The 21887-nt window shown below is 44.5% G+C and overlaps 1 protein-coding gene across 3 annotated transcripts in view; it reads right to left on the reverse strand.

The window, feature by feature from the left end:
- The window catches only part of Nfkb1 (nuclear factor of kappa light polypeptide gene enhancer in B cells 1, p105), a 107315-nt gene that overhangs the window by 36415 nt on the left and 49013 nt on the right, over positions 1-21887 (reverse strand). For 2 of the 3 annotated variants that reach the window (XM_006501106.3, NM_008689.2), the window contains exon 7: positions 5526-5674. In XM_006501106.3, coding sequence (XP_006501169.1) covers positions 5526-5674 — 149 coding nt within the window. Of the gene's footprint in view, positions 1-5525; positions 5675-18070; positions 18088-21887 lie in introns of all 3 variants that reach the window. The other variant, XM_006501107.2, reaches the window with a different exon arrangement.

The following is a 21887-nucleotide window of genomic DNA, read 5'->3' on the forward strand; positions in this document are numbered from 1 at the left end:
TAAACAGGAAGCCTCGGAATACATGAGGCATCAGATTGACTATTCAGAAGGTATTCTCTTAGTCACTGTGCCAACTCAACCCTAGTCTGGAAGAGAGAAAGTGACAGAGAACAGGAATGGGGAGCAGGGGCAGTGACAGTGACAGAAAACTTAACAGTTGAAAAGCTTTAAGATTTAATAAGAAATGTAAATCCAAGGATCTATGACGACTAAGAAGCTCAAGCTTAAAAAGAAAGCTACCCTCAAACCCATCAAAACTCACACTGCTTACGAGTGCTAAAGAGAAGTCAAGACGCTGCTAGAGAAACAATCACACTCTGGGAACAGTAGAGCCGAGGCAGACCTACAGAGAGCTCTTGCTGGAAACAGGTCAAGACCTGAGACGGTGAATCAACATAAAACCAGCACATGAAAGTACATATTGTCAACTTAGAATCCTCTGCTCTTCAAAAAACACCTTTGAACAGAGAAGATGAAGGGACGACTTTCAGACATAAAACCAAAGAGAACTCATCAGCCTCAGATCAGGAGTAGCCACATGATTATCAAAATTCACAGAAATGAACACTGGAGAGGAGGAGTGTTGCAGCAATGACATTTTAAAAACAGAAAGGCTACAACCACTAATAAAAGGGCTGAAACCACAACCTTGCTTCTTCCTCTCATATTCACAACATGGGAGTCTTTAACTAGCAACATCAGTGTTGTTTTAGAATTTACTAAAAATCTGGGGCTCCATCCAACCCTACGGAATCAGGACTTTTCAAACAAACCTTTCCATTAACTCAAGAGGAATGCTGAGGCTGGAGGGCCTGGCTTTTCACTGCTCTGTGAAATCCCACTCTATGGGATGGAGGCTGGCATCAGTTTTCTATGAAGTGACCCAGGCTGACTCAAACCTGTAGCCATCAATAAACATGCTGAAGTAGGTCAGATGTTTCATCTTCATCATCATTTGGAAGCTGTTGCTCAAATTTTGATGTGTCTAACACTGGGTTGGGGCTCACAGTGGCCCCTCTTTGGCCTTTGTTGTTTCAGACCTTGATTTCAGTGTTCAAAAGCAGCTCTCGTCTCACAGTGCATACACCAACTTGGTACGGCACACCTTGAACCTAAGTCCATATTTGTCCAACCTTCTCTAGGCAGTGCCTCTCCTGTGGGCTAGTGTTTAGCTACACAATTACACTGGATCTGTCCAGCAGTAATTTAAGGTAGCAGTTCTCCTGTGGGAGCCCAAAGGCTCTCCTGTGTGTTCTCATATCTACTATCATCCAGGGCAGTGGCTCTCAGCCTTCCTCATGCTTCAACACTTTAACAGTTCCTCATGCTGTGGTGACCTCCAACCATAAAATTATTCCATTGCTGCTTCATAACTGTAATTTTGCCACTGTTATAAAGCTTAATATAAATCTCCATAGGCATGCTCTGTGAAAAGACCATTTGACGCCCAAAGGGGTTGCAACCGACAGGTTGAGAATCTCTGCTCTCCTGCTTACCAACTGCAATAAGCTACATAAATTAGTTGGGAGGGGGAAATAAAAAGAACTGTACATCTCTTTCAACCCAGGTTGCCAGTAAGCAAACAGGGTGTGGTGACTTTTGGTGGACGTGGCCGACAGCAAAGTAGAAATGCACAGACATTTTCCACTGAACAAAAAATTTCAGAGAACTAGAGTGTTGCTAAAAATATTAACATTCTGGTCAAAATAGAATACTAAACAGGATTCTTCTTCTTTTTTTTATTAAGAAAGGCAGTGAAGTCTAACTAAGTGCATAAGAGACAAGAGGTCTAATGAAAGCTAACTGAAGTTAATGACCCTATATTAAAACAATCAAATCCATAATCAAACCCCAAGAGATGATAGTTCTAATACTGATAAAATAATTTGGAAAAATAGAAACTAAACTTATTAAGAATTCAAACAGAGAAGAAAGTGTGAAAGACACTGTAAACAAAGGGGGTCCGTTTGGTTTTGATGTGTTCAAAGCTTGGTCTTCTTGGGGTCATTTTTACATATGTTGATAGTTTGGACTGGTGCCTTGTTTGTGAATCTATATTCAGTCTAATCTGTAGTATTGGAAAATGTTATCTTGGTTCTATTTCTAGTATTGACAAGTCTAAGAAACACCTTTGGCTGTCTTCCTAAACTTCTGGCCTACAAGTCAGAACTAAATAAAATAACCGATGTCATACCATGAGGAGATAGTGGCAAGTTTCCTCCTGCTGTTTTATAACATTAGCTAATGTGGGCTTGGTCTAGAGGGTTAAACACTGAGTGCCTGGAGATAGACAGAGCCTGTGTCTTTCTGATTTTGTAAGGAAAGGAATTCAAGTCTTTAGAAAGTCATGCAACTTGGCCTCCATCCCTTCTGCCGTGCAGAGTGACAGAAGCATACAGGAGCTCTGACTTCCCGGCTGCTAGCACGCTGCTTTTCCATCCAAGAGAAACAGAAGAAAAGGCAAAAGGTGTAGGACCGTGTTAGAAACTCAGAGACACAGAGACAAGGGAATCACGAAGAAAATGGTGTCTGGGGAAAATACCATGAGCAGAATTCTCTCAGCTAAATGCCAACCGGGAAAGCGACTGCAGACATTCTACAGTGAGAGATTCTTGGGTGGGAAAAGCTACTGTGGTTACCCCCTATCACTCAGGCGGCATCTCCTCGACTGCATCTCTCCGAGAAAGTTTCCTCACCTTAGAAAATCCCACCCAGCTATGACTAGATCAAACCACAGGGAGCCTAGTCAGGAATCGGATGTCGAAAATGTTTGCTAAATCCATGAGTAATGCACACTCCCAACTCTAGAGCCGCGTGCCCCACTACACTAAAAGACACCGACGGACCTCTCCGCTCTGCTTACAGGTACTGAATTTACCTCCATCGCTGCAACCTAGGCTCCAGCATAAACAGCCATTAGTGTTTTTAGTGGCGGTAGTGCTGCAGGGGAGAGCAACCCAAGGCCTTGTGTCTACCTCAGAGCAGCAGACACAGCCACCATTAGTTTCTTCTAAATCATGAAAGATTATTAAACCCAACAGAGAAGCAACACTCTGCAAGTTTTATAATAATAAATATTACTGACAGAAATACTGATAGAAAAGTTCACCTGTGATTTCCTTAAGAACATATGATTGTAAGACAGATTAAGCAAGACGAAAAGAACGGAAATGCTTCAAAACGATTGGCTATGATGTGGCCAATCAATCAGGGAATACACTAACCGATCAGTTGTCTAAAACTGACAGTCACCCTGCATGTCAGTTTCGGCAGACTGAGAAGCAGGGCAGCCAGGAGATGCCGAGACAAGCTGAAGTCCACGAGAACTAACTTCAGCTTCCTCCAATTCGGATACTTTTCTCCCTAACGTCAAAAAGCACCAGAGATGAATGACTTAAAGGGAAGGGCCCTCTCTCTGGGAGCTTCTCACACTTGAGCATCTTCGTCGTCAAATGAAGAAATGATGCCTGGGACTTTGAAAGCTGAACCTCCCAAGATTGCAGGGCAACAGAGTCAGACTTCATCAAGGCTGGCTAAGCAATCTCCTAAAAAAAGCACACATTCACTGGGGTCTTCCCAGACACTACTTGATCTAAGACTGGAGAACTCTGAATGATGATGTACACAATTAAATAAAATTAACAACAATGTATCTGCATGCACCACAGAGAACACAGGCAGGGAATTTTCCTCAGTCACTTCTCGGGTTTTTGAGACAGGGTCATGGACTGGGCCGTGCTTTCTGACTGGCTTGTGAGCCCCGCGGATCTGCTCCATCCCTGTGGCCAGACATTGGGGTTCCAGGTGCATCACTACACCTGGCTTTGGGGGGCAGTGAGACAGACTCTCTCTGTGTAGCCCTGGCGGTCCTGGAACTCACTCTGTAGACCAGGCTGGCCTTAGACTCTGCCTCCTGAGTGCTAGGATTAAAGGCATGCACCGCTGTGCTCTGCCCTTTCCCGGTTTTATTTTATTTATCAGTTTGGTTTTTTTAACACCTGGATTTTCATGTGGGCGCTGGAGCTCAGAACTCAGGCCCTGAAGTTTGCATTGCAAATACTTTACCCACTGACCTGTCTCCCCAGTTCTTACCTTCTGGCTTTAAAAATATTTTAGTTAACTTTTTTTTTATTTAAAAATTATATTACATGGTGTGTGTGTGCACTTATACCTTTGTTGCATGTGGAGGTTGGAGAATAATTTGTGGAAGTTGGTTCTCTCCTGCCATGTGGCTTACAGGAGTTGGACTCAGGCTCTCAGATTTGGTGGAAAGTGCACTTAACCACTGAACCATCCCCTTTGCTTTTTAAGAGTCTGGAAAATAGGAGTTATCTGTATTTGAGATGACTGAATGCTTACATCATTTTTTGCTGTTTAAGTTACTACATTGTCTGCTATTTTAGTGTTTCAGGATAATGAAATATAAAACCTTAGCATAGTGAGTGCCCTTATTTTATGTGTGCGAACGCAGCTGACTATGTGATGTGCTGTGCATATGGAGGTCTGAGGAGAACTTCAGGTTTGACATGGGATCTGTTTGGTGTCTGTCCACCACACCAGGCCAGCTACTGCATGAGATTCCAGATTCTCCTGTCTTTGCCTCTTGCTCCCCTGCAGGAGCTGGGAGGATAAATGCCTGTGCTCTGAAAAGCGCTGCTATGAGAGGCCAGGGGTTTGAACTTGGGCCATCATACTTGCAAACTAAACTCATCCTCTCTCAGCCCATAATTATGTCTTATTAAATATTTTGTGATTCTTTTGAAGTAAGATTACTTCTATAAAATTTCATTCACTAAAAATTGTTGTATTTGACTGACTTTGAAAGAATACACTAATTTCTACTTATGTTCCAGATCAAATGAGTGCCCAAACCAATTTGCATGTCTTGTTGACTTAAAAAGCACACATTTTATAAGTAGCGCAGAGTTGAAACAATATTTACTTATCTGCTTCATGTCTCAAATGTTCCCACTAGAACTCTATTAAGAAAATCCCAAATAGGCAAAAATCAGAGCTCTGTGTGTGTGGGGGGGGGTACACATCTCTAATCCCAGCACCCAAACACTTGGGAGGTAGAGACAACAGGATCTATGTGAGTTCAAGGTAAGCTTAAACTATAGTGGAGATGCTGTTTCAAGGAAGCAAAAAGCATCTCCATGGTAATCATTTCTATATAGTTAAGGTAGTTGTTTCATTCTTTTCTTCATCTTTAATTCCAGGAGAAGAAAAATATAATTGAAAGTGGCACAAATGCCTCTTAGGTCAAGGGCTTATAATTATAACATTGTCCAAACCCATCCTTGAGAGGCCAAGACTACAGATGCAAGGATTGTCTCAGGCAGGACAGATATCTGGTCACCTCTATTTCCTTAGCAGTTCAAAGGAGAGGACACACATTCCCCTGGCTTTATCCGCTTGCTCGTGTGTGAGACCCTCTCAGGCTTTGCACAGATCCACAAGGAAAGGGGCCTATGGATTTCACACCCGCGTGTTCCCGCTCCCTCCATACCACACAGCCCACTTACCCAACCACCATGTCCTTGGGTCCTGCTGTTACGGTGCATACCCCGTCCTCACAGTGCTTGCCCACCAGGCTGTGGGCGTGCAGGTGGATGTTTTTTCCATTTGTGACCAACTGAACGATAACCTTTGCAGGCCCCACATAGTTGCAAATCTATATGAGAAGCACATTTTCAATAGTTAGTACATCTGACCTGACTGTAACATGGAACCAATCAGCAGAAATACAACATTTTGCAGATATATACATATTTGACTATAGCTCAACTTAAAAAATATACAATGAACACATGACAGGATGGAAATAAATCAAAATGGTAGTGGGGGTTGTTTATATGTCCAGGAAACAAGTCACTGAAAACAGAGTATGCCTCATTAGGTAGGACTGTCACAAGGGTCCTTACTAACCAACACTGTTTCTTCTCTGAAACCTTGTCACGATTTTCAGTGATGAAAACTGGGCAAACCATGCACGAGAAGGGAATGGGTGACTGATGAAGTAAGAGAGACAAACAAAGACTGAGTCCTAACTCCTTGTCATGTGATTACCAGAAAGGTAGTCTTGTTCAGGGGCTTGGCTCTGGAGGCTGTTTTTAATGACATAAGCCCATGGCTTGGTCCACATCACCTAACAGGACACCCACTAGTCTTGAGTAGTTTCCCCAGGCATGGGTTCTGACATTATACTGTATATGTTCAGATGTCTGTGAGTTTCTTAAATAAAAAAAGCAAACTTTCTGACTGAAAATTTGTAGGTTTCACATTTGGTGGTTTAGCTCTTGTTTTACAAAGTTAAGTTTTCCATGTGAGGCGATCATTTCACTTGTGTATTTTTAACGTGGTAAGAACAGCAATGGACAGGACAGGAGAGAGGAGATGACCAAGTCTTTCTTGTCTAGTTGACCATCCCGACCTCTACAGCGTAGAACTTTTCGTCAAGACGGCCCAACATGAGAACCACACCATGAGACTCACACCATGAGTAGCTCGGAGGCATTATTCCCCTCTGAATTCGATTAAGTGAGAACCTGCCATAAATCCCGCCTATTGTTAGAAATGCATGAGGTACGTCGCCTCTCTGGATAAATGTCAACGTGAACGTGAAGAGCCTGCATCTGCTAAAGGAGCTTCCTGTAAAGACACACAGCCTTCCTCAGCCTGCTCACTTATAATATCATTACTATCAGCGGGGTCCAGACTCCACGGAGGCAGGGCTCTACAGAGTTTGCTCTCAATATGGATTTTCTCCAGTGTAACCTTTGATGGTCAGAGCCGGGAAGCTGATCACTGCTCGCGTAACTCCCCAGAGAGTATGGAGAAAAGATACCATTGCCCTGAACAACGGTCTCCCTTCTGGCCAGCGAGCCAGCTCTCTAGACTCCCCAAGGAGGCCTGCCTGCCTGAGCCCTGATACAACATTATAATGAGTTGCTTCTGAACCCACCCCGAAACTCATGAGACGTTTTGAGCCTAGAAATGTAATCCAGTGATGGTGTCTGGAAGTTGATCTTTAGGAGGTAAAATCGAATACACCATAAGAGCCAGCCCTCATCTACGGAGCTGTGAGCTATACAAAGAGGAAGAGATACTTCAGCCAAGATGGCCTCTCTTGTTATGTAATTTCCTGTCTTGTCCTGGGCTGCAAAGTTCCTGTCAGATATGGCTGACCAACAACCTGAACCCTCCCAGGCTTCAAACCCCAGCCCAAGCAAACTTTAATCCTGTGTAATTTGCTTGTCAACCAACACAACATAAAACAGACCAGGGCATACTTCTTCCAGAGCGGCGAGGCCATCAGCAGGACTGCCTTCCCATAGTTACAGAGTGACCTAATTCAGAGAAAGGTTTTGTACTAACTTTAACCTTGACTGTCCCAAAGCATGAGTTGCTTTCTTAGGCACAGAACTTAAAACTCTCTCTGACATTAAAATGAAGTGAATTTAGCAAGTCGTCTTTCTTCACAGGCCAAATACTTCCCCATTTAAGTGTAGGACAATGAATACCAAGTTCTGGTTTTGCTCCAAGGCTGATGATGCTCTTCCTACAAAGTCCCTGGATGGCTGATTCCAGCTCTAGATGGCTGATCACATCGGTCTGCTAATGATCGGCAGAGGCAGCGAGTCACGTGATCCCACTTTTAACTGACAGTGTGCACAGGAACACAGCACAGGAAGGCTCAAGGAAGCGCTTCACTTGGGTGAAATCAGGCAGGCTTTCCACTTAAGCAGAAAGGCCTCATGGGAGAAGGCCTGAGAGTTTGGAATCCGAGCCTTCTGAAGCTGCGCTGACAGGCTAGTTAGTCACTGGCGCTGATGGAAAGAGGTGGGAGGTGCATTCAAGAAGCACTTACTGTTTTTCTTACGACTAACTTCATGGTTGAAGGGCGGCAAGAATGAGGAACTGGGAGGACTCTGAGGTGAGGGACCTGAAAGATCTGCCAGTGACCAATGTGCTGTTTGATCCATCTGAAAGAGTGTAGTCGGGATGGTAGCATTTGGTTTTTACACAGACCACAGAATGAAAACAGGGAGGGCCCTGGGCTTTCTGTACTTTCCAAGATGCCATCTGAGAGAAAGAAAGCCTTACTTGTGGGGACAGCTGTGCGGCACAGGCAAACCTTGACAACGATTTCTTGGAACCATCATTTATCATGCCATAGTGGCCAAGAGGTATTCAACACCAATGTAGAAACTTATTCTGGGAAGGGAATGGAAGTATTACGTCTCTTGAAGATAAAGTTTATAGAGGGCAACTGTCTACTAGGAAGGTCTTTCTGAGAGTAGAATCTGAACAGAGACTCTTAATTGTAAGCACTCAAGCACAGGTAAGAAGCCAAAGGAGCCATCCTGCATAGTCAGCTGCTCGGAATGGGAAGAGTGTGGACTTCAGAGACAGGCTAGGCTGGCTGGGGGAGAGAGGCAGTTCCAGTCTGTGTGACCTTGCTTGGTCTCTTCACCTGTTCAGTAATGTTCAAGGGGCTGTTAATGAGGAATATATACATTCAAGTACACAAACACTTCACAACAGTACTCAGCAGAGGAGAGGACAACCCTCAGGGGCTATCTCAGACTGTCAGATGCTCCCTCACTTAGAGGATGTCTAATAGGTCCATTTGAAGCAAGTGGCTGGAAGATACTTGGCCCACATCAATTCCAAGGGGAAGGTTTTTCTTTTTTCCTACATTGCAGTGTTTTGTTAGTTTTCTACAAATACATTTATTTTCTTTCTTTTGCTATGTTTTATTTTTCTACAAAATACTATGTTATTCTAGTGTCAGCTGCCCTTCTTGGGGACAATCAGACTTCCTTGGCCTTCCCTGATGAAGGAAAACTCTTCTAGAATTCTGGGTCCATGGGTCAGAGCTCCTTTTAGAATAAGAACTACAAGTCATGGGCTCAGGTATAGCCCTCTTAGTCAGCCACGTACTTTTTTTTTTTTTTTTTTTTTTTAACCTCAGATAGCCCTGACCTACTGTGGAAAAGCATTTGCTGTTTCTTCAAAGGGGTAACAAGAGATGAGTGGCCTAGAACTTCCTCAGCATCACAGTTTCAAAAGCCAGGCTGCTCTCTGGGTGAATTCGGCTAACGTACTCTGACAGAAAGCAGAAGCAGCATAAATGTAAGACATCATACCTAAAATCATTCTTTTCTGCTGATTTTTCTTTCGAACATCCTCAGGGTTCTAACAGGGCCTGGCTCTGCTTGTGAACCCAACCTTGCTCTTTACCACAGCAGGTCATGGTTAGGTTAAGATCTCTCAAAGCCAGGCTCAAATCCCCCAGCTGTCGTGGAGTGACGTGTGTCAGCTTCTCCACCTTCAAAAATCAAATTAATGACGAAGTATCACCGGACTGTTTTAAGATTAAAGGAGTTAAGACAACACTTGGTTCCTGATGATATCAACAATCTCAGAAAATTGTTTCTTATCTAGCCCATTATTTCACTGAGTACTAAAGTTTACCAGTTTAGTTTGTTACGCCCCTTTCTAAGAGCCCCACACTGTAGAAGGTCAGAGAGTGGGGGCTACACCTCGTTCAGAACAAGCCCAATTTCTTTCTCTCACGGAATTAAACAGTGGGACTGACGCTAACTGGATAACTTCAACAATACAGGTAAAACCTAACTGGAGAACTCATCAAACAGAATGTCTAATAACAGTGTCTGGCACGGTTGGGAAGTGAGAGAAAGCTTCCGTGTGTTTAACTCATGCGGACTGAGATTTGAAGGCAGAGTTGAGCTGAGTAAGCAAGGAGCAAGTGGAGGATGAGGCAGCTTGGCAGGCGTTCTCTGCGGGCGGGTAGAGCGCATGCTCGAAAGGCATTCTCAGCAGGTCGAGCGCAGTCATGCTCGCAGGGTGCTCAGTGCTCTCGAGCCCTCATCCTGCTCATTAACAGCGCACAGGAGGAGTTCCTTCAAGCAGCTGCACCAATAGCCCGTGTCTCTTGTGTTTCCCACCTTCCTCACAATGTCAGCCCATCATGGCTCCACGACTGTGCCCTTTTCGAGAATGACTGGAGGACATAGGGTAGGAAAGTGATATGTGACTGGCTAGTAAGCGTTAAATAACGCCTTACTTCGCATGCTTGTTCATTTCCCAGAGCACGTGCTCATCTAAGTCTATGTGCATATTCTGTCTCTACAGCCGAGGAGGGAGAAATCCCCACAATAGCCATGTGGGGTCAGTAGTGGCACCCCATATCACCGGGGAAAGAACCAGCCCTTTGCAAGCTCAAGTAACATGCACCACCTGGTTCCAATGGTTTGGGGTAAGGTGGTGGTGCCCTGAACTCGGGGTCTGCCACTGCCTCCCCAAAGTCTATTCACATTTCCACGGCACCATGTCAACACTCGGCTCGGTTATTTTTCTCTCTCTAACTGGCTTTAATGCGCCATGGCTGTAATCACCGATCTGAGCACAGGTACAGCTACAGAGACTCCTGCTTGTTTGTTGGCACTGGTGAGGCATATTGTGAGAAAGGCCTCATGCTAGGTGTGAAAAGGAGGAGCAAGAGTCCCCTTGTCATCCTGAAAGTCTTTTCCATTTAAAGAAAAAAAAAAGGCTACTTGCTTACTCTTCTTGAGTCAAGTCAAATTATAAAGAAGGAGGGAGGGAGGGAGGGAGGGAGGGAGAGAGACGAAATAGTATATTGGTTTAATAATGTATGTCCTCTCAAGGATGACAGGGAGTCAGTTTACTGTTCTTTATTATTTATTTGTGCAACCAGGAAGCACAGATCAAGCCTGCTAAACGGGATTATAGCTAATGGCATAGGAAGGACTCATGACACTGGTCTCGTCTTGCTAAGACAGGGATGCTGAGTTGATCTAATCCAGGATCAAACCCCAGCCCTGCCATCTTACACGAACCAATGACCTCTGATCCTCGTGCTTCATGGCTAATTTGCTGGCAGCTCACTGGGACTCCTGCATGCTGTCTGGCACTACGGAGCCTTTTGTCCTTCCCTCTTATCTATGGAGAACATCTGGGCTTTCTGATGACCCTGAGATAGGCAGGGTTGGCACTAGTAGTACCCTAACTTGCAGATAAGAAGGCAAGTTTAGACAGCCTGAGCAAGTGATGTAAGCTTTGGAGAGACAGCCAAGATGCAGAACACTGTGGAGTTCACTCTTAGCCCTCTGAATATTGGTGTGGGAATGCAAAGCAGGGACAGGATACATGAAAACCTCTTTGATTCACCACTATTGCTGGCACACTTGGACCTTCACCAGGGTTCATGGATTTGCACTGTTCCTGACACTCCCTACTAGTGTGATCAACATCTCAAGAGTCAGGCTGCAACTACAATGGCAAACCACCACTCAGATAGGAGGGTTTCATATAGAGCAGGCAAGTAAAACCTCTATCTGCCTACACCCCTGCCCTGAAAGAGGGTAACACCTCTAACTGCCCACACCTCTGCTCTGAAAGAAGGTAATACCTCTACCTGCAGACATCCTGCTCTGAAAGAGGGTAACACCTCACTCTTGCCTTGCTCTCTTGCCTCTCCCTCTTGCTCCCCTTCTCTCCCCATTCCCTTCTCCTCTCTCTCCACATGGTCATGGCCAGCAACTACTTCTCTACTCTCTCCCTCTCTCTGCCTTTCTCTGACTCCACTACCCTCTTAACTCCCCTCCCCAGGCCCTGAATAAACTCTAGTCTATACACACACACACACACACACACACACACACACACACACACAAAGAGAAGAGAGAAGAGAAAAGAGAAGAGAAGAGAAGAGAAGAGAAGAGAAGAGAAGAGAAGAGAAGAGAAGAGAGAAACACCTCTACCTGCATGTACCCCTGTTCTGAAAGTTTCACCTCATCAGCCTTGATGCAGGGCTTCCTTGTTTTCTTTTTGGTTTCCTTTTAATTTTCAAACTTATCACATGCATCATAAATATCTAGAGGTCAAGCGCCCCTCAGTACCTCAGGTACAATTGGGTCTCAATGCTTTGGTGACATGTGACAAATCCTCACCTTTGTGTGGGGGCTTAATACTCCATGATTCCATAAGAGCATAGGAATGTGGCTTGTCATTTATAGGATGGTGTTAGAAATATTCCCTCTGCCAGCCCTTTGCCAGGCAGGTACACGTCTAGGTAGAAGGTGAAGTGTGAAGGGGTGCTCCCTGGGCTGGGTCCTCTTTATTACCTTTCTCTTTTCACTGTTCTATTTGCCTTTTCAGTTCTTCTTTTGAAAAAAATTAGAAAATAAATAAAATCAAGCCAGATCTTCAAACGAAGCCCCAAATAACCACTTCTCAGGCTACTCCCTGGCTCCCTGCCTGCCTCCTCAGAACCTGTTCTGAGTGAGTTTTGTTCAAGTCAGGACATGCTAAGTCATCATTCCTCAGTTCAAAATTCCAAAAATGAAAACACTTGGAACTGGGTGATTAGCACAGGGGCTCAACACACAGTTGTGTGAATACATGACAATTTCCCATGTTAATTGAGTGATTAGCACAAGGGCCTCAACACACAGATCTGGGAATACATGGTTACAATTTCCCATGTTAAAGAACAGAAGTAAATAAAACATTTTAATGTCTCTATTCTTAAAAAGCCTCGACAGCGGCTGAGGGAGCCTCGGGGGTTTTGGGGGAGTGGGGTCCTGATTCAACCTTGATTCTTGTATTTCCAATGCATCTATAGTAGACCCTGCTGTTCCAGAACTTGCCAAGAGGGCTCCCACCAGAGAGCTTTTGGACTTGCGTGCTTAGCTGGGACATTGTTCCAGGATGTCTGCTGTCTTCTGTCCAGCTCCAGTCTGTGCACAGCTCTCTTCTCAGACAAGTGTTTTTCGAATCTTCCTCCACCTAAGCTCCGACCACCCCATCTTCTGCTCTCTGCCCTGCTTCATCTTTTCTCTGTATGTTAATAACTGTTAAGTATGTAACATGTCCCCTGTATCAATAATGTCCTATCTTCTATGTGAGAATGGAAGGACTATAAGAACAGAAGCGTTCCTTTCACCCGTCCTTCCTATTCCTTGTGCTCACAGTACTTCCTGTAACTTTACCTTGTTAACGTGGGCGTGACTAACAATTGAGATAGCACTAAATGTTCTTTATCGAAGGCAAACTACTAAAGTGTAAACAGTTATATTAGGTAGGAAGAAATTAAAGTGATATATGCTTTTTCTTTTGCCTTTAAAGATACCTGGATCCCAACACAGCCTCTCAACAAGCTATTTGAGTTACAGCTTGTTTATTAAATACCAGAGAACAACCTAAGCTTAACTGTGTGTCTAGGACCCTGGTCTTGTCTCTAGACCAGAATTGGTACCGAAACCTCCAAAGAAATCACAGCAGCTGTGGAAATAGACTCTTCAGTCATCACCACCAGAAAGTCAAGTCAAGCCAACAGCTGTCCCCATGAAGTCAGAACCCTCCTTTGCCTTCCCTCCTGTTTCCAGTTGGCTGCTGACCTGAGGCCTCTTGTCTCCTGCATCTGCCTCACATTGTCTTCTGTCCATTTATCTTAACTTCTGTCAGACTTACAGGGTCTACAGTTTTGTTCCACCCCAATTTCTCAGCCTCACAATTTCTCACGAGAGCAGCAGTTTTCAACCCGTGGTAGAGACTCTTTGGGGGGCTGAACCACCCTTTTACAGGGGTTACCCAAGATCATCCTGCTATCAGATATTTACATTATGATTCATAACAGTAGCAGAATTACAGCAATGAAGTAGCAACAAAGATAAGTTTATAGTTGGGGGTCACCACAACATGAGGAACTGTATTAAAGAGTCACAGCATTAGGTAGGTTGAGAACCAATATATTAGAGCATCCTTCTCTGATGGACAGATGGACCTCCCTCAAAGTTCTCATCCTGCTATGATATAGGGCTGAACTTCCAAGACCTGAAACTAGTGAGTCCTCTCACCATAAGAACACAGGCGTTGGAGTCAGACAGAATAGCTCTGAATCCTAGACCCTCCATAACAAGCTGATATCAGGCTCTGGGAAAGTTGTTTAACTTTCAATGTCATAGTCTCTGAGTTTTCACAAGGATTAAGAAGAGATAATTTAAATTGCTTAGAACAGTTCTTGATGCAAAATAATTCTCCTTTATCTCTTCTTGCCCTCACAGACATCTGCTGCTGGGATTTCCTGAGATCTAACGAGAAGCCTCCACAATGGTCCTCCACAAATGTCTCTCCTTTCTGTTACTGAAGCTCAGGACCTGTTCTTGTCACTAATTCAGAGAACTGTGTCTCTTCCCTTTTCCAGGAAAAGCCATCTTGTTTTACCCACAATATTTATTCTAGATCCCCTAATTACTCTCCACCCCTACAAAGCATCTAAATGACCCTTCCCCTTAGCTATCCACATAGTTCCTTTGCTTTCTTATTCTAAAAATAGCAGCCCTTTCTTGATGATGGTAAAGGCTATCATTTATTCAAACACATGGCGGCAGGTGCCACTCCAAGAAAACAGGGCTGGCTTGGGGTGGGGGGTTGTTTGTTTCATTTGACGTTTTTTTTTTTTTTTTCTTCTTCTAAGTCTGTGAGAAAGGTTCTTAAAAGAGTCTACCCACTCTTGCTTGAATTCCTTTCTCTACACCCAAGCGTTCAAGAACAACTCTAGTCACCAGGGAGAAACAGCTTCTCACATCGAAGTCTTCTGAAAGTTAAGTACTTCTACTAGTCTTCAAATAAAGGTTGCTTAACGGTTCTGACTGCCTTAAGTTTCCAAACCCATGAGTCACTTATGGTTTGACCTATGACAATCCCTGAAACGTGGTCCCTCTGACCTCCCTTCTCCCCCATCACCAGCTGCTTGGCTACATTCCCCTTCTCAAAGAGCTCACAAGCGCCGGTCCACGACTCTTAGTCTCTTTCTGGAAGTCATCACATTATCTGATATCCATCCACAAGATGGAGTTGTGTCATCTACTCCATATGATACTAACTTAGAGTCTACAGGCTGGACAGATGCTTGTTGGTTAAGAGCCTGCTGCTCTTGCAGTGGATCTGAATTTGGTTGTTCATGGCCGCGTTGTTTGGAGAGGCTCACAACCGCCTGCAGCCCCAGCACCACTGTGACCTGATACCTCTGGCTCTCCTTAGGCTCCTGTCCTCAAACACATGCCCGGGCTGTGCTCGCTCGCTCTCACAGCCCCCTCCAATAACCCAGTGTTTTCATCTCTCAGATAAGCATGTGTGACATTTCTAGCCCTTAGCAGGAAGCCCTTCTGTTCACAGCAGTTTATCACTCCATGTGCCCAAGCCTAACTAATTACCTTCCTTCTTTTTTTTTGTTTTGTTTTTTTTTGGTTTTTCGAGACAGGGTTTCTCTGTGTAGCCCTGGCTGTCCTGGAACTCACTCTGAAGACCAGGCTGGTCTTGAACTCAGAAATCCGCCTGCCTCTGCTTCCCGAGTGCTAGGATTAAAGGCGTGCACCACCACGCCCAGCTTACCTTTTTTCTTAAACCTAACGTTGCCTCCTGTTGAACAGAGCCACTGTACCAAAACCGTCCTAGTGTGTGGGAGTGCGCTGCCTCTTATCTCCACTTAACTGCCAAATTTCAGAGCCAGGGCACTTCCCTCCTCGTCCCCTGCCCCTCCCCCCGTGCTCAGCCCTTTCCTCTGATCTCACTGCCTTGCCTATCCATCTTAGCTTGAACTCTAAGTCTAACTGAAGAGGAATCAATCACAACAGTGCTCCAACTCAGCCCCCTTTGCAGACAGACGCCGAGTCTGTGCTCTGAAGCTCAGGGATTAGTGATGCTCATTACCACTCTATTAAAACGCGTACGGCTGACCCATCTCCTTACAAACAAAGCAATAGTCTATCTTTTTTGCACAACATGTCCCTGTTTTTCTTTCGAACACTATTTCACCTGGGCTCTCTTAAGGATACTTTTCTGCAGCAGAAGTACTCAGGATTCCCATTAGACCTGTGAGATTCCTATTTTGAGTCTGCTGCTTTTTTTGTTTTTGTTTTTGTTTTTTTGTACAGGTGCTGTTTTTTTCTAGCTAGACTGCTGTTTTTAGATACAGTCCCAATGCTGGACAGGAATCCTCCCATAACCACTCTCAATGGCAGACCTACATAAACCAATCTTACTTTAGAGGTATAACATCACGCATGCTTTTATTAGAAAACAGTTGTATTGAGGCCATTCTTGTGCAGGTTATAGCCAGTACAGAGCAGCAAACACGGCACTCAGAGAAGCTCCCTTACATTCTGGGGATACAGAACCGGTACCTTCTGATTTGTGCTGTTCAGAGATGTGAGGGGTGAATGAAGCAGGAGGGGGTGGACGGAACAGCCAGCTCCCAGAAGCCTGAGGGAGGGAGTCAGACTGGGACCTCTGACTGAGAACTGCTGCGAGGGTCTCTTCCTCATTCATTAATCTGTTTCTGGGACCCAGAAAGTACGAGCAAAGGTGAAACTGTACTATCATCTCCTTGGCTGGAAACTGAAATTAGAAGCACTTAACTAGACACTGGAATTTCTAAGAGAATTTTTGGAAACCCTTGTATTCCCTTCGGCTGTTCCACTTATAAACATAAATGAGTTATCGCTTATGGAGAGGCTAGCAGCAGAAATGCTCAAGCATCTTCAAGTCTCCCAAATCCAACTTTCATAATTAAACCTGGAAAACAGCATCCTGACTATGCTAGGGCCTGGCCAAGGTGGCAGGCTGGGTGGGACGCGGTCTGAACTGGTTCTAGATAAAACAGAAGTGAGACTGGGTGGAGGGCAAGCTCCTCACAAGTCACCACTAGCCAACCAGCCAACCCCACGGGGGCAGCACAGGAGACAGCTTCCCACGGTCCAGAGACAAGGCACCATTTCCCCATAGGAGCTGCCCCCAGCTTCACACTAGGAACTGTGTCCCCTGCCCCCAGCTTCACACTAGGAACTGCCCCAGCTTCACACTAGGAACTGCCCCAGCTTCACACTAGGAACTGTGTCCCCTGCCCCCAGCTTCACACTAGGAACTGCCCCAGCTTCACACTAGGAACTGCCCCCAGCTTCACACTAGGAACTGCAACCCCCCTCCTCCCTGGCTTCACACTAGGGACTGCCTCCCCTGGTTTCACACTACGAACTGGCCCCAGCTTCACACGAGGAACTGTTCTCTCCCCCCCCCCCCCCCAGCTTCACACTAGGAACTGTGCTCCCCTCCTCCCTGGCTTCACACTAGGAATTGCCAAACCCCCCCCCCCCCCGCCCCGCTTCACACTAGGAACCACCTCAGCTTCACAAAAGAGCCACCCCAGCTTTGCAGCATTCCTTTATGGTTCTAAGTCAAGGAGAAATGTCTACGATTCCAGCTGTGATTTCAGGTTTGAGGGAAATAACAGGGGTGTTCACAACAAGCCCGACGTGTCATTCTCAAATGTATAGAATGCGAAGAAATTTCCGTTTTTGGTATAAAGGGAGAATGATGCTGTTTATACCAAATGCATTTTGTATTTTGTGTCAGGCAGATCTTATCAAAGCTTACGTTTATCAAAAATATTTAATTCCCCTTCTCTTTCCCTGTCTCTCTCTCTCTCCACACACACACCCCATATACATATATGAGTACAGAATTATAGGAAGCTTTAATTTGTTTGGGGTAAATATATATACATACATATATATATATATATATATATATATATATATATATATATATATATATATATATACCTGGCTTGGAGTTACAAATTTTCAGATAACACTTTGATTATTTTTAGTCCTCTGAAGATGGTCAGAATTTTAGTCTTTAGCTACTGCTATGAATTTGTTTGAATCACTAACCACTTTGGTCTCCTAATGCTTTCTTTGCAAAATGTCTAGTCCTAGCCCACAGCTAGCATGGCTTCCAGCTCTAAAATGCTTATGGTTCCCTAAAGTATATATGTAAGACATACAGGACAATGGTCAACAATCACAAATCCAAAATAAAAGAAGAAAAAAAGAGTCGGACATCACAGAATTTGGGTCGGAAAGAACCTTGTCAAGTCAATTTAGCTTTACAATTGTGAGCATCTAAAATACACTTAACCACGATGACGGACGGAGAAAACAGACAACACTCAGATTACCTGTTGCAAGGGGGCCTCTGATAGCATGGAAAAATCAAAATTTAGAGACAAAGAAAACCTTCATGTTAGGCAATGATATTAACTTTTCCCATCCAGGCTGGGTCTGGGTACTCAACACAGTGCTTTTCAGTGACTGCAGTGCAGGCTCTGCCCTGGGAGCTCAGTACTTATTATAGTACTGAGAATAAGGGACTATTGGTCCTGGGGATGTCAGCAGGCTTTGGCCATGGGGGGCAGGGCCAAAACAGGCAAATGAAGTCATAATTAGCTATTTTAAGCAAAGTTTTAAAAAAAGTTTGTGTAAACTTCAAAACTAAGTCGTCTAAAATGCATGTTAGATTTGTACAGAATCCCTGTCTGAAAACAGACATGATTTATACAAAATTTATCTAGCATGATCTTACAATGACATTTTAAAATTAATTTGAATTTTATGTCTATAATTGTTTTCCCTGAAATACGTGCACCATGTGTGTGCAGGTGCTTGCAGAGGCCAGAAGAGGGTGTCAGGTCTCCTGGCACTGGGACAACAGATGGCTGTGAGTTGCCAAGCTGCCATGTGGGTCCTGGGTGCTAAACCTGGGTCTTTTGCAAGAGCAGAGAAGAGCTTAGCCAATGAGCCACCTCTCCAGAATTCCCTTAAAATGATTTTGATCTTAATTTAGGATAATCAGAAATATTTTTGATTCTGTGATGTCCAAATTTGTTTCAGATTAATATCACCGATTTATTTCTTCTTAGAGACAAATACTTACTCTCTGGGTATATGTTCCTTAATTTTTAAAAGATTTTTATTTTAAATTATGTATATATGTGTGAATATGTGCCCATGAGTGCAGGTGCACATAGAGGCCAGAGGAGTGTGTTGGGTCCCCTGGAGCTGGAGTTATAGGCAGTTGTGAGTTGCCCGATGTGGGTGCTTAGAACGGAACCTGGGTCTTCTGCAGAAGAAGTATGTGATCTTAGCTGCTGAGCCATATCTCCAGTCCTTGTTTATGTGTTTTCATGTTTGGAAAACAGAGTTTAACTACAGAAGTCCACTGCAGAGGAGCAATCAGGCTTTAGCTGACTGGCAGAACGCACTCTGACTTTGATCAGTATCATGGTCAACACAGCTCCTTTACAAGGCAATGTGGGCCACTCTGGGAAGGAGAAAAGTCAGAGGAAAGTACACAAGACAAAGAGCACTTCAACTCTTCTCCTGCAATTTCCTGTGGAAAACCCCTACTAAATAAAGAGAATTGCCAGTGAGTAGACCTGGGAAATTTTGTCTTATTTCTTGGTGACACTTCATCGGTCACATCACGCCCCCAGACAGGAGCATGGCAGAAGAGAACTCACGATCTGCGTGTCAGACTGAGGTTAACCAAAGCAGTGTGCCATCTGCATAGCATGATGTAGACCAAGGCATGGAGGGGTAAACACCAAAACTTCTACTGATTTCTAGGATAATGCCAGCAAGTTGTTGGAAAAATCTGGTATCACTCTGTACCTGGTCTTTCAGGACCAAACCAAACCAAACCCTTTCAAGCTGTGACTAAACTGTTCGGCCTGTGTTAATAAACTGACATACTAGTGTAAAAAAATAAGTCATGCACTTTGACCCATGGAGAAAATGGCCAGCAAGTCACTAGCATCTATTGTTATATTTTCTTATCTATCATGAAATTATGAAATTATAACTTCCTTGTACCCAAATCTTGATCAGCCCTTGTTACAAAGGTATGATTTACTAAGCAAAACTCTGTCTAATGCCATATAAAACAGGGATGGAGAGCCAGAGACTCCGAGGCTGTGAAGCTGAAGCCCACGCAGCCTCCCTTTCTTCCTCTACCGTCTTTCAGGTTAGTTCAGAGCAGTGACGACAAAGTCACCCCGTCCTGTGGTGGCTGTGATTCCCACGAAGCTGGTGTCTTCTGGGACTTCAGCTCACCGCTCCCTCTTTCCCCTGTCTTGTGATGGTGGGGTCCATTTCCATTTTCTTATAATAGCTATTCAAACACCGAGGACAGCCAGGACCATCCTGTAAGCCATTCCAGTGTGGTCACACAACCATCCTGATCTGGCCCCGCCCCGCCCACAGCCGACTACTGTGCTCTGCCCAGCAGGCTGCACGCATCTAGTGTGATCTTCCTGCAGGGTGGCCATGAGACTATCACCTCTTGGCTCTTATACATCATATTTCCATTACTGTTGCCTAGTGAGGAGCGACTTCTTTGGCAGCTGCAGGCCTTGCTAGCTCTTGCTAGGCACGTCAACTCTACTCTCTCCGCATGTACTGCTGCTGACTCACCCCTCTGCTCTGTACTTTTGTGGATTCATTGTTTTTTTTCTGGATGTGTGTGTCTCTGTTCAACATCAAGGCTGAAGAGTTTGGCACTTCGCTCCAGTTTTCAAGATTAATTTGAATTTAAAGTATTTGTTATCTACCACTTCTTGTCAAAAAACTTGATAAGAACCATAAAGACTTTAGGGCTGAGACTTGTTAAAATGGTTAGGAACAATCCCTGGGGCTCATCGTTGGCTCTGTCTCTCCAGGATGACATCACCAGCTTGGAAGATTATGTTATCTCTGAGGCACACGCAGTGTGACAGGCCCACCGCTCTGACAGTGAAGCACGTGTGTTGTGAAGGGGCCATGCCTCTGACATCCAGTATGAAAAGTGCTCTGTGATCCTGGCATTCCACCATCAGAAGTTTGGAATGACTACACAGTAGGAATGCATTCAGGGAAGGCCACCCACTTCAGGAACATACACACACATACACATATGCACCCCACTGCAGAGCATCCTCCCCAAATTCCAAGGAAACACCCCAGTATCATCTCATACGTGTCTGCTGCTTGGCTACTCTCTGTAACCTCGGGGCAGAGGAATAAACTCATTCGTGTCTGTGACCGCAGAGCCAGCACCAAGCCTATGTGCGAGAACCATATATGTGTGTACTCTGTGACTGTGAGGAAGACTAAGAGGGCTCCAAATATAGAAATGGAACACCCCATGTGACAACGTGAGCTTACTGGGTTCACATTCCAGAATAACCATCCCAGAACTCTTTGTTCCTCTCTCTGATTAAAAGGTAATAAAGCAAACCGACTTTATGATAGTTCCCAAATCGTCCAGTTTATCTCACACAAATGGAAGGTAATTGAGGCCGATACATGCCACCATTCAAAAATAAAACAAAATCAGCAGGAATAGGAAAACTCTTAAGATTCATCATAAACAAAGTATTCTAACCCTATAGTTCAATGGTAACGCAGTTTCCTAGAAGGAAAAGAATGTAACCCATGAAAACGCTATTCTGGTTGATTATTCCCTGCTGAATTTTGGTTAAAGAAATAAAAAGAAAACGCAACTCTTTGTTAAGTTGCTAGGGCTGATACTGGCGTCGTCATCCTGAAACCATACTATCTCCCCATGTGTTTGGAAGTATTGTAGGACCAATCAACTGAGTAGGCACTTCTAGTGTTATTGGCAATGAGGGTTTGCATTTTATTGGGAAAAGGAGATACAAACCTAGGATGGGGAGGGAAGGAGAGTCTGTGATGATGGCAACAATGAGATGTGTGAAATAGGCTCTGAACTCAAGACTTAAAAACAACAACAACAAAAAAGATCAATGATGGAGCCTCAGGAAAACCTAGGAAAAGCGACTCTGCTAAGGAATCAGGTCCCTTGGACAGATGAGCCATTTCAGGACAGAGCAGGAGATGGAGGATGAGCCCAGTCAGTTAGCAGTGGGGGAGCGAGGTCTAGCGGACACGAGAGCTGGCATGCAACACTTCTGCTGGTTGGTGACAAGCACCGTTCAA

This window comes from Mus musculus, chromosome 3 (assembly GCF_000001635.26).
Source record: "Mus musculus strain C57BL/6J chromosome 3, GRCm38.p6 C57BL/6J".
NCBI lineage: Eukaryota > Metazoa > Chordata > Mammalia > Rodentia > Muridae > Mus > Mus musculus.